This window comes from Procambarus clarkii, chromosome 55 (genome assembly GCF_040958095.1).
Source record: "Procambarus clarkii isolate CNS0578487 chromosome 55, FALCON_Pclarkii_2.0, whole genome shotgun sequence".
Taxonomy (NCBI): Eukaryota; Metazoa; Arthropoda; class Malacostraca; order Decapoda; family Cambaridae; genus Procambarus; species Procambarus clarkii.
The window spans coordinates 10,964,015-10,980,672 of record NC_091204.1 but is presented as its reverse complement, the minus strand read 5'-3'; the positions used below and the strand labels follow the sequence as shown (position 1 = coordinate 10,980,672).

The following is a 16,658-nucleotide window of genomic DNA, read 5'->3' as shown; positions in this document are numbered from 1 at the left end:
TAGGCATATGCCTGTTTTCTTTCACTGATCGTTATGACAGAGTTATGAGGCAATTGATTTCTGTGTTCCTTATGGATCATCTGAGTCAGTTCGATCAGGTTGTCTTTGCACTTATCTTGGGTTGTATTTCTTGGTTGGAAGGTCAAAGGTTTGATAAGTCGGTGTCTTGTGTTTCGGAAGGTTCTATGAATGGGAAAGTTTTATGCATAATTGTGAGGTTTAATGCTACTTTCTCTAATTTTAGTATCCATTGGGCGAGAGTATGTGTTCCACAGAGGATCAAGAGTGATGAGCAGATGTCTGTGTCAGAGCATACCCAGGAGAAGTCCCAACTCAACTCAACATACAGCCTGCTTCAATTAAGCAGTTCAGCTCCAGAAAAAGGGAGTAATGGAAAATCGAGGCTGTCTTGGGAAAATTCACCATGTGGAAAAGGAATCACATGGAAAAATGAAACTGATCTTGAAGAAATAGTAGAAACATATGAAAAGCAAAATTGCCATGATAACTGTGTGAAAGCAGCTACCTTTATTGACAATTCTATTCATGCTACTAATGATAATGTAGATAGGAGTGTGAAATATGATCTAAAACAAAGTGAAATAAATGAGATAGTACCTTGGAGAGATAAATTTGCATACTCCAGTGACACATATGTAGAACATAGTCATAAGACTGAAATTCCTGAGTTTCCTGTAAGACTATATTTGGAGTGTTTTCATTTTTGTCCAGAGATGTGTTCTAATTACTTATACATGTTTGGTGTAATTAATACCATAAATCTCAAGTGTCATACATTTTACTTTGAAAAAATGCCATTGATCTTCAATCTATTGCATTTTTTTCTTGGAGGTGGAAGTGTTACGTACTCCTAGCAGAATACGTATATAAATTTAAAATAAATATTATTTTATTTTATCATTGCATGTATATGTACACACATTGTGTTTTGGGTAAATTGTCGTGTGGTTTGGCAGCGTCAGTGGACAGGAGAGCGGTTGTCTCTGCACACGTCTATTACTTGATTGATACGGGAAAGCTGGACCTGTTCAGTTTGAGAGTTCCAGATGTCACTTTATTTTAGTTAGAAAATGTTTTATATACTGTAATTAAACAGGTGTCATTGTACTTATATATTTTGTAAGTAACTATTATATGTAACTTGCAGTCTTATGTGTTTTGAGAACAAGTGGTTGTTCAATTAGTTTATAATATTAAAAAGTCCTTAGTTTCCATCCCTCATCCTGGGATGAGGCAGACGGGAGGTGAGAATGTGGGTGGCGACAGAGCGAGAGTTCAGTAGCTGAGCAGAAACCGGGGAGATAACACTTGTTGGAGTTAAGTCATTCTTTTATTCTAGCCATATAATTATTCTTAGTATTGATTTAATGTCTGGAAGTTACAGTGATATTTTTAATGTGATATATTGTGACCATATAATCATCTGTTTGCCTTTGAGATTTATTTAATATAAATTATATACATATGCTTAGTCTTTATTCTTCAGTCCTATGAAGATTCTATTGTTGTGCTCATTACCTAGTAAGGGGTTATACTGGTGATTCGTTATTGAGAACAGCAGTTGTGTCGTATCCCTAGACTTATTAAAGTTTGGCTGCTGTAGGATCACGAGCCGTAACGTACGATAGGTAACACTTCCTAGGGGTGGAGGCCTGGTCAAGGACTGGGCCGCGGGAACACTAAAAAGCCCCGAAATCATCTCAAGATAACCTGAAGATATAACCATGTGAGCTGGATCTAGTGGTGGCCTTGACCGCTTCCTTCATGTCACTGCTTCTGCTTCAGTGGGTTCATTATAGCTTGATTTGGATTCCCTAGTTCCCTGTTCCAGCGCTCGTTAGTATTAGGTCGTCCTCACTGTTATCAAGCCTAGCCAGCCTGTGGTCTACCTTCGTGCCAGTGATGTTTATAAGTATACCACTCTCTCGGTTGTTTTCGCTAATATATTTGTGGGTCAATATTTGGGCGTGAGGATTTTGGCAGTCAAACAGGGTCCTGGCACCCAGGTATATTGTTAATATTTCAGGTCCTTGCCGACCTTGTGTGGCCATGGGTCGTGTATGGTGGCCGATGGCCTTATCTTCATTGTGATACCTGTGGTGGTCCCTTCTCCATGATAAGTGCCCTTTCATTCCGTCTCTGTAGGTATGTACCCCTTTGTTGTTCAGGGAAGCCCTGAACAACAAGGGGCTTCTCTGAGAAAACACAGCGTTGATGTAATGAAATGCCAATTTCTGAGTGAGCCCTGGTGGCTCCCTGACACCTTCCCTTCCCAGGAAGTCGGGAGTGTTTCCATCATCAGAGAACCGAGAGTGGAGCAGTCAGTTGACCTGGGCTGCCTCCCTCCTACCCCAATATGAGGGAAAGAAGTGGGAAGAACGTGCTTGCTCTAGTTTCGTGAATTTTCGATCATTAGTTTAAAATGTTGAGGTAGTTCTTTTGGAGGTTGTGAGGCTGGAGTCTCATTTTTAACTAGCAGTGGTCTCTTTCATCTTATATTTTTTTTTGGGTGTCCTCACCGATGGGGTGACAGACATGAATATATTCATAGAAATTTTATCACGAGTGCCACTGCTCTCTGCACCTCTCTAAAGAAGGCCAGGTTCTGGCTCGTGGTCCATGGTAAGCCTAAAAGAACTTCACGACTGATGGCACCTGGTAGTTTGGCATTATATCAGCATAGTACTGTAGTTTCATGAAGCCACTGAGAAATTGGTATTTCATTACATTCAACATAGGTTTTATTCAAGTTATGCAAATTCATTCCCAGTTCAGGAATACCCCTGCTTTACAAAAGAGGTGTTACTGTAGTGTACTTGAATTTACCTGAATTTATCTAAGGGCCGCCATCTTTAGTGGCCTCAACGGGGATTGGTTAGCTGGCAGCTTGTCAAAGATACCCAAAGATGAGTAATTATCTATCAATACTGGTCATTTACTTCTAAACATCAGAAGGCAGTGACTACTAAATTGATGGCTAAAACTCTATTTATGACATACAGTATCTCTTATTCTTGCCTATTAGCTTCCGTCTTACTCTGTTCCTATACCACACACCTTGTCACCCGTAATGCTCACTAAACATATGTATACTATCCATTTACCTGGACTCTAGGAAACTCGAACTGCGAACCCCACGAGTGTGAGGCCGAAGCATTAATTTTATTTCCACGCAATATTCGGGATTGTCATTTGTCATCCACACTTGCATCCTAGATGCAAGTGTGGATGACAATTTATACGTACGTGTACTATTTATGAATGGTGCCCAGAAGTTCAACAAAATTGCCTCATGAACAAATCCACAGGGGCCGTAATGAGGGTTCGAACCTAAGTTCGAGAGGATCCCACACGCGCCTTAATCGACTGAGCTACATCACGGCAAACGAATCGAAGCCTCGTCGCGGCCCTCGTGGATTTGTTCATTTGACGCATCACGCTATTGTGATTTCTGTGCGTAAAATTGCCTCACCTCCTCATTTTGGTAGAAGTGCGACTGGTGGTGTTTGCGAAGACGATGTTCCCACAGCATCTTCTCCACGTAAGCTGCGGAAAAACCTGAACCCACACCATCTGTATCTTCGGATTCAGACGACGAGGATGATGTAACGAGTGTGTCCTTTAGCCACTGACGCTTACGACGTATAAAACTAAAGTTGTATAGGTGTGACTTATCATTCTCACGTTCTAGAAGTGTAGAAGAAGACATAAGAACATTAATTTTCGGATTTAAAAGTCAGCTTACTTCATTTCTGGAAAAAATTCAAAAGTGTTATCTTGAGGTTATCTTGAGATGATTTGGGGCTTTTTAGTGTCCCCGCGGCTCGGTCCTCGACCAGGCCTCCACCCCCAGGAAGCAGCCCGTGACAGCTGACTAACACCCAGGTACCTATTTTACTGCTAGGTAACAGGGGATAGGGTGAAAGAAATTCTGCCCATTGTTTCTCGCCGGCGCCTGGGATCGAACCCAGGACCACAGGATCACAAGTCCAGCGTGCTGTCCGCTCGGCCGACCGGCTCCCTGGTACAGGTATTATATATATATATAATTTTCTACATTTGAGATAAAGTAACTTGAAAAATCTTACGAATGTGGTTATCAGCATTTAACATCTCTTTGTGCTAATGTTCCCAAATCTTAACCACAGAACTGCACTTTACTTGAGATATATATACTCCTTATTTGTACTGATAACTTGATTACATAACCAACGCAATTAATAACAACCTAAACACACAAAGAAAATATATATATTGTCATGGAAGTTGTGCGTATGTGAATGAGAGGCAAGAGTCATTGACTCTCCGCAGGGATTGACATACCACCGGGGGAGCCGGTCGGCCGAGCGGACAGCACGCTGGACTTGTGATCCTGTGGGCCTGGGTTCGATCCCAGGCGCCGGCGAGAAACAATGGGCAGAGTTTCTTTCACCCTATGCCCCTGTTACCTAGCAGTAAAATAGGTACTTGGGTGTTAGTCAGCTGTCACGGGCTGCTTCCTGGGGGTGGAGGCCTGGTCGAGGACCGGGCCGCGGGGACACTAAAGCCCCGAAATCATCTCAAGATAACCACCTGCATTATTTTGCTACATATACACTAATGGGCATTCTGACTTCCGTTGTCCTTATGCAGGCGATGAGTCATAATAACGTGGCTGAAGTATGTTGACCAATCCACACACTAGAAAATGAAGGGACGACGACGTTTCGATCCTTCCTGGACCCTTCTCAAGTCGATTGTCTTGTCGTCCCTTCATTTTCTAGTGTGTGGATTGGTCAGCTGTCCTTATGTTTCACAATTGTACCATGCTATCCTCGGGAGTTAGTTTTGTGAGGCACTCCGGGATTGAGCTCTGTTACAGTGTGGTTCCAGGGTAGGAACTTAGTGTGCACTGGCTTCAGTTCCATTCTGTTCTGTTCTGTGTGCTTGCTTTACCTTACCCTGAGGTTACTTTGAGGTGATTTCGGGGCTCAGCGACCCCGCGGCCCAGTCGTCAACCAGGCCTCCTTGTTGCTGGACTGGTCAACCAAGCTGTTGGACGCGGCTGCTCGCAGCTTGACGTATGAGTCACAGCCTGGTTGATCAGATATCCTTTGGAGGTCCTTTAGCGTTTAGGTCCAGGTCAGAGATCCTTTAGCGAATCATTCATTCCAAAATACGTTCCTTGCTCTCTAGCAGTGTTATCTTTGAACCACCACCTAACTTTATGTACACAATGTTGTGTATTCTAGATCAGATGGAAAATTGAATCACATTTGCAACTGCTAAAGGTCACATGTAGCGGGAAACTGCTTGGGAATATTCATACTATGTCAGGGCCAAGGTCCCACTACCCCAGGTTGGTAACAAGGTCCCACTACCCCAGGTTGGTAACAAGGTCCCACTACCCCAGGTTGGTAACAAGGTCCCACTACCCCAGGCTGGTAACAAGGTCCCACTACCCCAGGCTGGTAACAAGGTCCCACTACCCCAGGCTGGTAACAAGGTCCCACTACCCCAGGCTGGTAACAAGGTCCCACTACCCAGGCTGGTAACAAGGTCCCACTACCCAGGCTGGTAACAAGGTCCCACTACCCCAGGTTGGTAACAAGGTCCCACTACCCCAGGCTGGTAACAAGGTCCCACTACCCAGGCTGGTAACAAGGTCCCACTACCCCAGGCTGGTAACAAGGTCCCACTACCCCAGGCTGGTAACAAGGTCCCACTACCCCAGGCTGGTAACAAGGTCCCACTACCCCAGGCTGGTAACAAGGTCCCACTATCCCAGGCTGGTAACATGGTCCCACTACCCAGGCTGGTAACAAGGTCCCACTACCCCAGGCTGGTAACAAGGTCCCACTACCCCAGGCTGGTAACAAGGTCCCACTACCCCAGGCTGGTAACAAGGTCCCACTACCCAGGCTGGTAACAAGGTCCCACTACCCAGGCTGGTAACAAGGTCCCACTACCCCAGGCTGGTAACAAGGTCCCACTACCCAGGCTGGTAACAAGGTCCCACTACCCAGGCTGGTAACATGGTCCCACTACCCAGGCTGGTAACAAGGTCCCACTACCCCAGGTTGGTAACAAGGTCCCACTACCCCAGGCTGGTAACAAGGTCCCACTACCCAGGCTGGTAACAAGGTCCCACTACCCCAGGCTGGTAACAAGGTCCCACTACCCCAGGCTGGTAACAAGGTCCCACTACCCCAGGCTGGTAACAAGGTCCCACTACCCCAGGCTGGTAACAAGGTCCCACTATCCCAGGCTGGTAACATGGTCCCACTACCCAGGCTGGTAACAAGGTCCCACTACCCCAGGCTGGTAACAAGGTCCCACTACCCCAGGCTGGTAACAAGGTCCCACTACCCCAGGCTGGTAACAAGGTCCCACTACCCAGGCTGGTAACAAGGTCCCACTACCCAGGCTGGTAACAAGGTCCCACTACCCCAGGCTGGTAACAAGGTCCCACTACCCAGGCTGGTAACAAGGTCCCACTACCCAGGCTGGTAACATGGTCCCACTACCCAGGCTGGTAACAAGGTCCCACTACCCCAGGCTGGTAACAAGGTCCCACTACCCAGGCTGGTAACAAAGTCCCACTACCCCAGGCTGGTAACAAGGTCCCACTACCCCAGGCTGGTAACAAGGTCCCACTACCCAGGCTGGTAACAAGGTCCCACTACCCCAGGCTGGTAACAAGGTCCCACTACCCAGGCTGGTAACAAGGTCCCACTACCCCAGGCTGGTAACAAGGTCCCACTACCCCAGGCTGGTAACAAGGTCCCACTACCCAGGCTGGTAACAAGGTCCCACTACCCAGGCTGGTAACATGGTCCCACTACCCAGGCTGGTAACAAGGTCCCACTACCCCAGGCTGGTAACAAGGTCCCACTACCCAGGCTGGTAACAAAGTCCCACTACCCCAGGCTGGTAACAAGGTCCCACTACCCCAGGCTGGTAACAAGGTCCCACTACCCAGGCTGGTACTGTTTTATGTCCATGGGAGAGCTGAATATTACCTAAGGGACTGACTTTCTCAGACATGTAGCTTTCCATCTTTACTTAAAAGTTTATTTTTTGATATTTTAACCTGCTTTCACTGTATTATTCACTAGATGTCTCCCCAGGAGAGTCGGTCGGCCGAGCGGACAGCACGCGGGACTTGTGATTCTGTGGTCCTGGGTTCGATTCCAGGCGCCGGCGAGAAACAATGGGCAGAGTTTCTTTCACCCTATGCCCCTGTTACCTAGCAGTAAATTAGGTACCTGGGTGTTAGTCAGCTGTCACGGGCTGCTTCCTGGGGGTGGAGGCCTGGTCGAGGACCGGGCCGCGGGGACACTAAAGCCCCGAAATCATCTTAAGATAACCTCAAGATAGCCACCCAATTGAACTAGGAAAGAGGGGTAATGATGCAGATGATGAGTCACAGTAACGTGGCTGAAGATATGACGACTAAACTACCCACCAGAGGATGAGAAGACGAGGACGTTTCGGTCCATCCTGGACCATTATCAAGTCCGTCCTAGATCCGTCCAGGATCGGTCGGTCATTCGGTCCGTCCTGGATCCTGGATCAAGTCGATTGTCTTGACAATCGACTTGCTTATGGTCCAAGGATGAAACCGAAACGTCGTCGTTTCCTCATCTTCTGGTGCGTGGTTTAGTGTTCAGGGGTAATGATAATGGCGGTGATGACAAAGCAATATTACATTGCAGAACTAAATCTATTTCATATTTTCAGCTTTTGCAACTTTTTAACAAATCTGCTTAGATTTTTGGGGGTTTTAAATTTTTATCTAGAATATAAGATCATGTCATCAAAGTTTTAGCATTCCAAAAGAAGAAGGTACAATATTTGTCAAGGCAAACTTACCTTCCTTTGTTTTGGGAATTCCATTTTTGAATGATATTCCTCCCTCAGCTTCTGACTCTGATGCTGTATCGTAATCACTGAAGAGAGATGATAATAAATGAAATGCACAATGTTTTAAATTTAATTCCCATTGTGCTACAGCACTTAATTGCAGGCGATGAGTCACAATAACGTGGCTAAAGTATGTTGACCAGACCACACACTAGAAGGTGAAGGGACGACGACGTTTCGGTCCGTCCTGGACCATTCTCAAGTCGAATCGACTTGAGAATGGTCCCGGACGGACCGAAACGTCGTCGTCCCTTCACCTTCTAGTGTGTGGTCTGGTCAACAGCACTTAATTATTCATACCCAGAAGTAGTATTTAAATACTGTATAAGATATCAAACGACTTGTTGCATAACGATTAATTTAACATGACTAATACAAGACCTTGCATGTGGGGGTATAGCAACCCTACCCTACAACTACCAAATTAATAACATGCAGGTACCACAAATTCATGTCAAGTACACACACAGCAAATTGTAGCAACCTAAGCAGTTACATTCTCCACAACAAATTTTAATGAACTTCAACAATAAACTAGAAGTCCAAATAGCTTACATTGTTTATACAATACTGTATAGCAGGCGATGAGTCACAATAACGTGGCTGAAGTATGTTGACCAGACCACACACTAGAAGTTGAAGGGACGACGACGTTTCGGTCCGTCCTGGACCATTCTCAAGTCGACTGAGAATGGTCCATTCACAATCGTTCACAATCGACTTGAGAATGGTCCAGGACGGACTGAAACGTCGTCGTCCCTTCAACTTCTAGTGTGTGGTCTGGTCAACATACTGTATAGCACTTTTCTTTCACGTACTCTCACCTGCATGTGATCACTATACTCTTTCTTATTTAGCATTTATAAATACTGAAAAGGTAAAGAAACATCACAGAGCTGCTTTTGGACTTCCTTGCTTTAATTTACTTTCATTTTAATTTTAACCTTCTTTCTGTGGAGAGCCCCTTCAGCTTCCCGGAGCTATACCGGGCTGATGTGTATATATTAGATCGTGGCAACAGTCAATCGATAGAGTTCTAAGCCTATCAGGAACCACGCACCAGAACCTGGCCCCCCTCAGAGAGGCACGAGGAGCAATGGCCTATAGACACCCCCATGTAGTTGGAAGCAGTCTATATCTGCCATCTACCAGGTCAGGCACCCAGAAAGGTAGTAATCCCAAAACAAACTACAGATGGTTAAAAATTGCAAACTGAAAGCCGAACTCTCCAATCAGAAAACAAACAAGCATGACGTCACCACAGCCGCCGCGCTACTGTCTGTGCAGCTTCCCCGCCTCCCTGGGAGGGGGAAGGGAAAGGGGCCCAGACCTCCCACGCCGGCTACCCAACTCCAGTTCTGAGGCTATCTTGAGGTTATCTTGAGATGATTTCGGGGCTTTTTAGTGTCCCCGCGGCCCGGTCCTCGACCAGGCCTCCACCCCCAGGAAGCAGCCCGTGACAGCTGACTAACTCCCAGGTACCTATTTACTGCTAGGTAAGAGGGGCATTCAGGGTGAAAGAAACTTTGCCCATTTGTTTCTGCCTCGTGCGGGAATCGAACCCGCGCCACAGAATTACGAGTCCTGCGCGCTGTCCACCAGGCTACGAGGCTGTTGTGTTAAGTGGCAGTCGATCGACTCTGGCTCCAATCCTTGAGCAGTTCTATGACTTATTGTGTTGTGCTGTGGCATGGTAGTGTACAAGCCAGATGTTATTCCAGAAGTGCTAGTACTGGGGCTGCATGCACCTAGGGTTCCCTTCCCTAGGTGCCCTGCAAGTACTGCCCTTGCAGTTTGGGGTTACCTTCCAAAAACTGTTCGGGGGCTACCTCCGCAAGGTTCTTTTGCTGCTTGGTGATTGCCTGCCCATGGGGTCAGCTGGGTTTTTTTCCTACCCATGTTTGGCCTTTAGTAGGAAGTAGCATCATTGCTGGCAGGGGCGCAAGGTACTGTGGAGCTGTCTTATAATACACATAGCGGCCGGCTTTTGCATGGTGTTTATTTTCTTTTGTTTTGTTTTGCCTGGTGGGGGTCAGCCTGGTGTGTCTGTAGGACCTCTTGTATGATTTTGGTGGCCCTCCGCTAGGTCCCCGTGATTGCACACGTCGCAAGGGTTCAACATCTTTCAAAAGAAGATAGGGAGAAACTGAAACTGAACCTCGCCGAGGCAAAATGTTTGAATGAGAGCAGGAATGAAGAAGAAATCAATTCTTTTTTTCTACAAAGTGATAAGTGTAGACAGACCAGTAAAGTGGTAAATAAAGGCAAACCAACAAAATCATTAGAGAGGGGGAGTGAAAAATAAGAAGAGGGGGAACAAGTTCCTGAAGATTGCATACACCAACATAGATGGAGTAAGATCGAAGATACTGGAGTTAAGTGATGTAATACAGCTGCAGACACCAGACATTGTTGCACTCACGGAGACAAAACTTGAATATGTTATTTTAAACGAGGTCATATTCCCAAGGGGCTACTCAATTTGGAGACGGGACAGAAAAATTAGGAAAGGCGGTGACGTTGCTGTGCTGGTGAAAGAACACCTAAAGGTGAACGAAATAATGACTGCCAATCCACAAGAAGTTGACATAATAGCACTAGAGATCTGCCATGAGGATGATAACCTAATGATCATAAATGCATATAGTCCACCGCCAAGCAGCACATGGTCAAAGGAGGAGCTAGATAGTAAACGAGAAGGTCTTATAACAATGAGAGAGATCATAGCGAGAGCGGATAACGATAGATCACGACTGTTGGTAGTCTACGACTTCAACTTGAAATCCATAGACTGGGAAGCATATGAAGCTAAAAGAGAAGATTTTTGGACCTGTAAATTTGGAGTCCTCATCCTGGAAACATTCTTGTATCAACATGTTAAACAAGCTACGAGGATGAGGGAAGGGGACATTCCCTCCATGCTAGATTTGATATTTACCAGAAAGGAGGAAGAAATATTTGACATTTAGTACCTTCCTCCCTTGGGTAAAAGTGACCATGTCTTTTTGGGAATAAAGTATGCAATGCGTTATAATCTGGAAGAAAATAAGAAGGTTGATGCAATTGAAAAGCCTGACTTTTGGAGAGGACATTATGGCAACCTTAGAAAATTTGTTAGTGAGTATAATTGGACAGACTTGTTGCTAGGCAAGGAAGTGAATGAGATGTATGTCAAGTTTTGTGAAATATATGATAAAGGCACAAAAAAATTTATACCAAAACAGAGATGCAGAACTAGGAAACAGGATTGGTTCAACAGAAATTGCGAGAGGGCCAGAGACCAAAAGCCACAAAATGGAATCAATACAGGAAGAGGCCCAACCCCAAACATACCAGCGATACAAAGATGCGAGAAACAACTACACGGCAGTGAGGAGAGAGGCAGAAAGAAATTTTGAAAAAGGGATTGCAGACAAATGTAAAACAGAACCAGGTCTATTCTATAAATTCATAAACAACAAATTGCAGGTAAAGGATAATATTCGGATGTTGAAAATGGGAAACAGATTTACAGAAAATGAAAAGGAAATGTGTGAAACATTAAACGAAAAGTTCCAAAGTGTGTTTGTACAAAATTAAATCTTCAGGGAACCAGACACAATAAGAATTCCAGAGAACAACATAGAGCACATAGAGGTGTCTAGAGATGAAGTGGAAAAATGCTCAAGGAGCTCGGTAAGGACAAAGCAGTTGGTCCAGATGGAGTTTCACCATGGGTTCTGAGAGAATGTGCACTTGAGCTTAGCATTCCACTTCAACTGATTTTTCAGGCATCCCTGTTTACAGGAGTTGTAGCTGATGTGTGGAAAAAGGCTAACATAGTTCCAATCTACAAAAGTGGAAGCAGAGAAGACCCCCTTAATTATAGACCTGTATCATTGACAAGTGTAATAGTCAAAATATTGGAAAAAATAATTAAAACTAAATGGAGACACCTGGAGAGAAATTATATAATATCAGACAGACAGTATGGTTTTTGATCTGGAAGATCCTGTGTATCGAATTTACTCAGTTTCTATGATCGAGCAACAGAGATATTACAGGAAAGAGATGGTTGGGTTGACTGCATCTATCTGGACCTAAAAAAGGCTTTCGACAGAGTTCACATAAGACGTTGTTCTGGAAACTGGAAAATATTGGAGGAGTGACAGGTAAGCTTCTAACATGGATGAAAAATTTCCTGACTGAAAGAAAAATGGGGGCAGTGATCAGAGGCAATGTATCGGACTGGAGAAATGTCACAAGTGGAGTACCACAAGGTTCAGTTCTTGCACCAGTGATGTTTATTGTCTACATAAATGATCTACCAGTTGGTATACAGAATTATATGAACATGTTTGCTGATGATGCTAAGATAATAGGAAGGATAAGAAACTTAGATGATTGTCATGCCCTTCAAGATGACCTGGACAAAATAAATATATGGAGCACCACTTGGCAAATGGAATTTAATGTTAATAAATGCCATGTTATGGAATGTGGAATAGGAGAACATAGACCCCACTCAACCTATATATTATGTGAGAAATCTTTAAAGAATTCTGATAAAGAAAGAGATCTAAGGGTGGTTCTAGATAGAAAACTATCACCTGAGGACCACATAAAGAATATTGTGCGAGGAGCCTATGCCACGCTTTCTAACTTCAGAATTGCTTTTAAATACATGGATGGCGATATACTAAAGAAATTGTTAATGACTTTTGTTAGGCCAAAGCTAGAATATGCAGCAGTTGTGTGGTGCCCATATCTTAAGAAGCACATCAACAAACTGGAAAAGGTACAAAGACATGCTACTAAGTGGCTCCCAGAACTAAAGGGCAAGAGCTACGAGGAGAGGTTAGGCATTAAATACAGTATGCCAAAACTAGAAGACAGAAGAAAAAGAGGTGATATGATCACTACATACAAAATAGTAACAGGAATTGATAAAATCGATAGGGAAGATTTCCTGAGACCTGGAACTTTAAGAACAGGAGGTCATAGATTTAAACTAGCTAAACACAGATGCCGAAGAAATATAAGAAAATTCACTTTCGCAAACAGAGTGGTAGATGGTTGGAACAAGTTAGGTGAGGTGGTGGTGGAGGCCAAGACCGTCAGTAGTTTCAAAGCGTTATATGACAAAGAGTGCTGGGAAGACGGGTCTCCACGAGCATAGCTCTCATCCTGTAACTACACTTAGGTAATTACACTTAGGTAATTACATTTTGTTTGTTTGTTTGGTAGTTCTGGGATAAACGGTTAGCAGTTCAGTACCTTGCCTGGGTTTCCCTTAGCAGTCAGCCTAGGTATATAAAGGGCCCTGGAAACCCCCATTGGGGCTCATTGGTCCAATGGATGCCTGAGTGCCATCTCACTTCGAGTGAGTTTAAAGGTGGCTCTGTCTCCTTGTCTTAGGCACATAGGGGTCTTTGCCGGTTGCGGCTCTTTGCCTTTACTTGCGCGCCACGGCCTCGGTGGCAGGGAATGCACTTTGGGTTGACTTGGTTTTCCCTTCTTCCCTCTTCCAGGGTGCAGGTCTCCCAAATCGTCTGCAGGATTATTCGATCCAGCCGGCCTGCGGTCTATCCCCGTGCCCATGACGTTTGTAAGTTCGCGGCTTTGGCTGCTGTTTTTGGTAATATGTCCTGGGCTGACTTTCAAGCACGGGGTTTTTGAAGATTGAACAGGGTCCTGGCCGCACGCTACCACATTAATGTTCCTGGCCCTTCTCGGGCGTGTGTAGTCTTGAGTTACAGGTTGCAGCCAGTTGTCTCAACTTCGAGTTGAGGAGCGAGTGGCAGCCGCCTCCCAGGTAAGTCCCTCTTTCCTTTATTTTTTATTAGAAAGCTCCGTGGAGCCGAAGAGGCTTTCTACAGAAGACCAGCGTTGAATGCAATTAAATGCCATTTTCTGTGTGAGACCCAAAGGCTTCCCAGCATTCCTCTTTCCCTCCGGTCAGTGGTTTTTAGTGTTTTTGATATCCAGCTTTTAAACTGGGGTTGGGTAGCTGGTGCGGAGGTCTGGGGCCTCCTGCGCAGACAGCAGGGGAAGTTACACACAGAATCACAATAGCGTGATGTATCAAATGAACAAATCCACAAGGGCCGCGGATTTTCGAATCATCACGTCCCTTGTGGATCTGTTCAGCAGGGTAAGTTGTGGTGACGTCAGGCTTGTTTGCTTGTTTTCTGATTGGGGCGTTTTGCTTGCACGTTCGGCTTTCTGTTTGCAATTTTTAACCAACTGTAGTTTGTTTTGGGATTACTACCTTTCTGGGTGCCTGACCTGGTAGATGGCAGATATAGACTGCTTCTAACTACATGGTGGCATCTATAGGCCATTGTTCCTCGTGCCTTTCTGAGGTGGGGGCCAGGTTCTGGCTCGTGGTCCCCGGTAGGCTTAGAACTCCATCGATTGACTGTTATCACGATCTAATATATGCACATTTTTACTTTTTTTGCTTTTTAACTTTTAACTTCATTTTTACTTTTTAAATATATGCACATTTAGATAGACTTTTTAACACAAGGGGCACACCCACTACGGGACACAGGTGGAAATTGAGTGCCCAAATGAGCCACAGAGACGTTAGAAAGAATTTTTTCAGTGTCAGAGTAGTAGACAAATGGAATGCATTAGGAAGTGATGTGGTGGAGGCTGACTCCATTCACAGCTTCAAGTGTAGATATGATAAGAGCCCAATAGGCTCAGGAACCTGTACACCTGTTGATTGACGGTTGAGAGGCGGGACCAAAGAGCTGGAGCTCAACCCCCGCAAACACAATTAGGCAATTAGGTAAGTACATCAGCCTGGCATAGCTCCGAGGAGCCCCCGGGTCTCACCCAGAAAATGGCGTTTCATTACATTCAACGCTGGTTCCTTTTAATATATTCATATGTGATGGAAAAAGGTTCCTGTGATGTACAGTAAATTAAAATGCTGTTTAGATTTTTATCTTCAAAACAATGACAAATTGTTCATAAGGCTTATTATAATAAAAATTAAATACAAATATTACCTGATTGGTTGGTTAACAATGTGCTCGACATAGTTAAGGAATGGATCGAGCTTCAAAGCCTGTTCCAGCCGCTGAATGTGCAGTGGCTTGGAAAACTCTACATCCTCCATTTCAATAATCTAAAAAAAAAAAAAAAAAAGCAGAAACAATATTTAAAATATGAAATTTTTTGGCCATACATAAACTATTACCTATATCCTAGTAAGGATTTATTTATTTATTTATTGATATACAAGAAGTTACATTGGGGGTTAACAGAGAATATAGAAAATAAGTTGAATTAACATTCTCATAAAACCACTAGCACGCATAGCGTTTTGGGCAAAAAATTCTTTGATTTTTTAATTCTTTTCATTAATTAGGAAAAAGTAGAGGTGCTTCTACTAGCTGTCAATAAATATACATATAAAAATTTAATTTATGCAAATCAAAGAATAAAAATAGTATGGAACGTAAGGCAACACTACTCTGTGCGGAGCCCTCAGTGGCTTCCGAGCTAAAGATTCACAAGAGCTGTTGGCAACAGCGAGGTTTCCGATAACTTTCATAAGGCTATTGCAAGCACATAGGGGTCTGGTAGCTGAGTGGACAGCGCGCAGGACTCGTAATTCTGTGGCCTGGGTTCGATTCCCGGACCAGGCAGAAACAAATGGGCAAAGTTTCTTTCACCGTGAATGACCCTGTTACCTAGCAGTAAATGGGTACCTGGGAGTTAGTCAGTTGTCACGGGCTGCTTCCTGGGGATGTGTGTGTGTGCTGGGAAAAAAAATTAGTAGTTTGTAACAGTTGACTGACAGTTGAGAGGCGGGCCGAAAGAACAAAGCTCAACCCTCTTAAGCACAACTAGGTTATCTTGAGATGATTTCGGGGCTTTAGTGTCCCCGCGGCCCGGTCCTCGACCAGGCCCCCACCCCCAGGAAGCAGCCCGTGACAGCTGACTAACACCCAGGTACCTATTTTACTGCTAGGTAACAGGGGCATAGGATGAAAGAAACTCTGCCCAGTGTTTCTCGCCGGCGCCTGGGATCGAACCCAGGACCACAGGATCACAAGTCCCGCGTGCTGTCCGCTCGGCCGACCGGCTCCCCAGGTGAATACATATACTAAAGAAATTGTTCACGACTTTTGTTAGGCCAAAGCTAGAATATGCAGCGGTTGTGTGGTGCCCATATCTTAAGAAGCACATCAACAAACTGGAAAAGGTGCAAAGACATGCTACTAAGTGGCTCCCAGAACTAAAGGGCAAGAGCTACGAGGAGAGGTTAGAGGCATTAAATATGCCAAAACTGGAAGACAGAAGAAAAAGAGGTGATATGATCACTACATACAAAATAGTAACAGGAATTGATAAAATCGACAGGGAAGACTTCCTGAGACCTGGAATTTCAAGAACAAGAGGTCATAGATTTAAACTAGCTAAACACAGATGCCGAAGAAATATAAGAAAATTCACTTTCGCAAACAGAGTGGTAGACGGTTGGAACAAGTTAGGGGAAAAGGTGGTGGAGGCCAAGACCGTCAGTAGTTTCAATGCGTTATATGACAAAGAGTGCTGGGAAGACGGGACACCACGAGCGTAGCTCTCATCCTGTAACTACACTTAGGTAATTATATGAGGCAAATCTTTATTTATCTATTTACATAAACACAAGAAGTTACATTGCATGTATGAGAGTACATAGCATGATGTGTTCACATTCTTGTAAAGCCACTAGTGCGCGCAGCGTTTCG

General features: G+C 44.6%; 1 protein-coding gene across 1 annotated transcript in view; it reads right to left on the bottom strand.

The window, feature by feature from the left end:
- Nucleotides 1–16,658, bottom strand: part of Ino80 (chromatin-remodeling ATPase INO80) — a gene marked incomplete at its 3' end in the record, with an annotated part of 167,440 nt that overhangs the window by 149,361 nt on the left and 1,421 nt on the right. Inside the window, 3 exon segments of the mRNA XM_069305469.1 lie at nucleotides 3,494–3,708; nucleotides 7,876–7,952; nucleotides 14,928–15,046. Of these exon segments, the coding sequence (XP_069161570.1) occupies nucleotides 3,494–3,708; nucleotides 7,876–7,952; nucleotides 14,928–15,037 (402 nt within the window).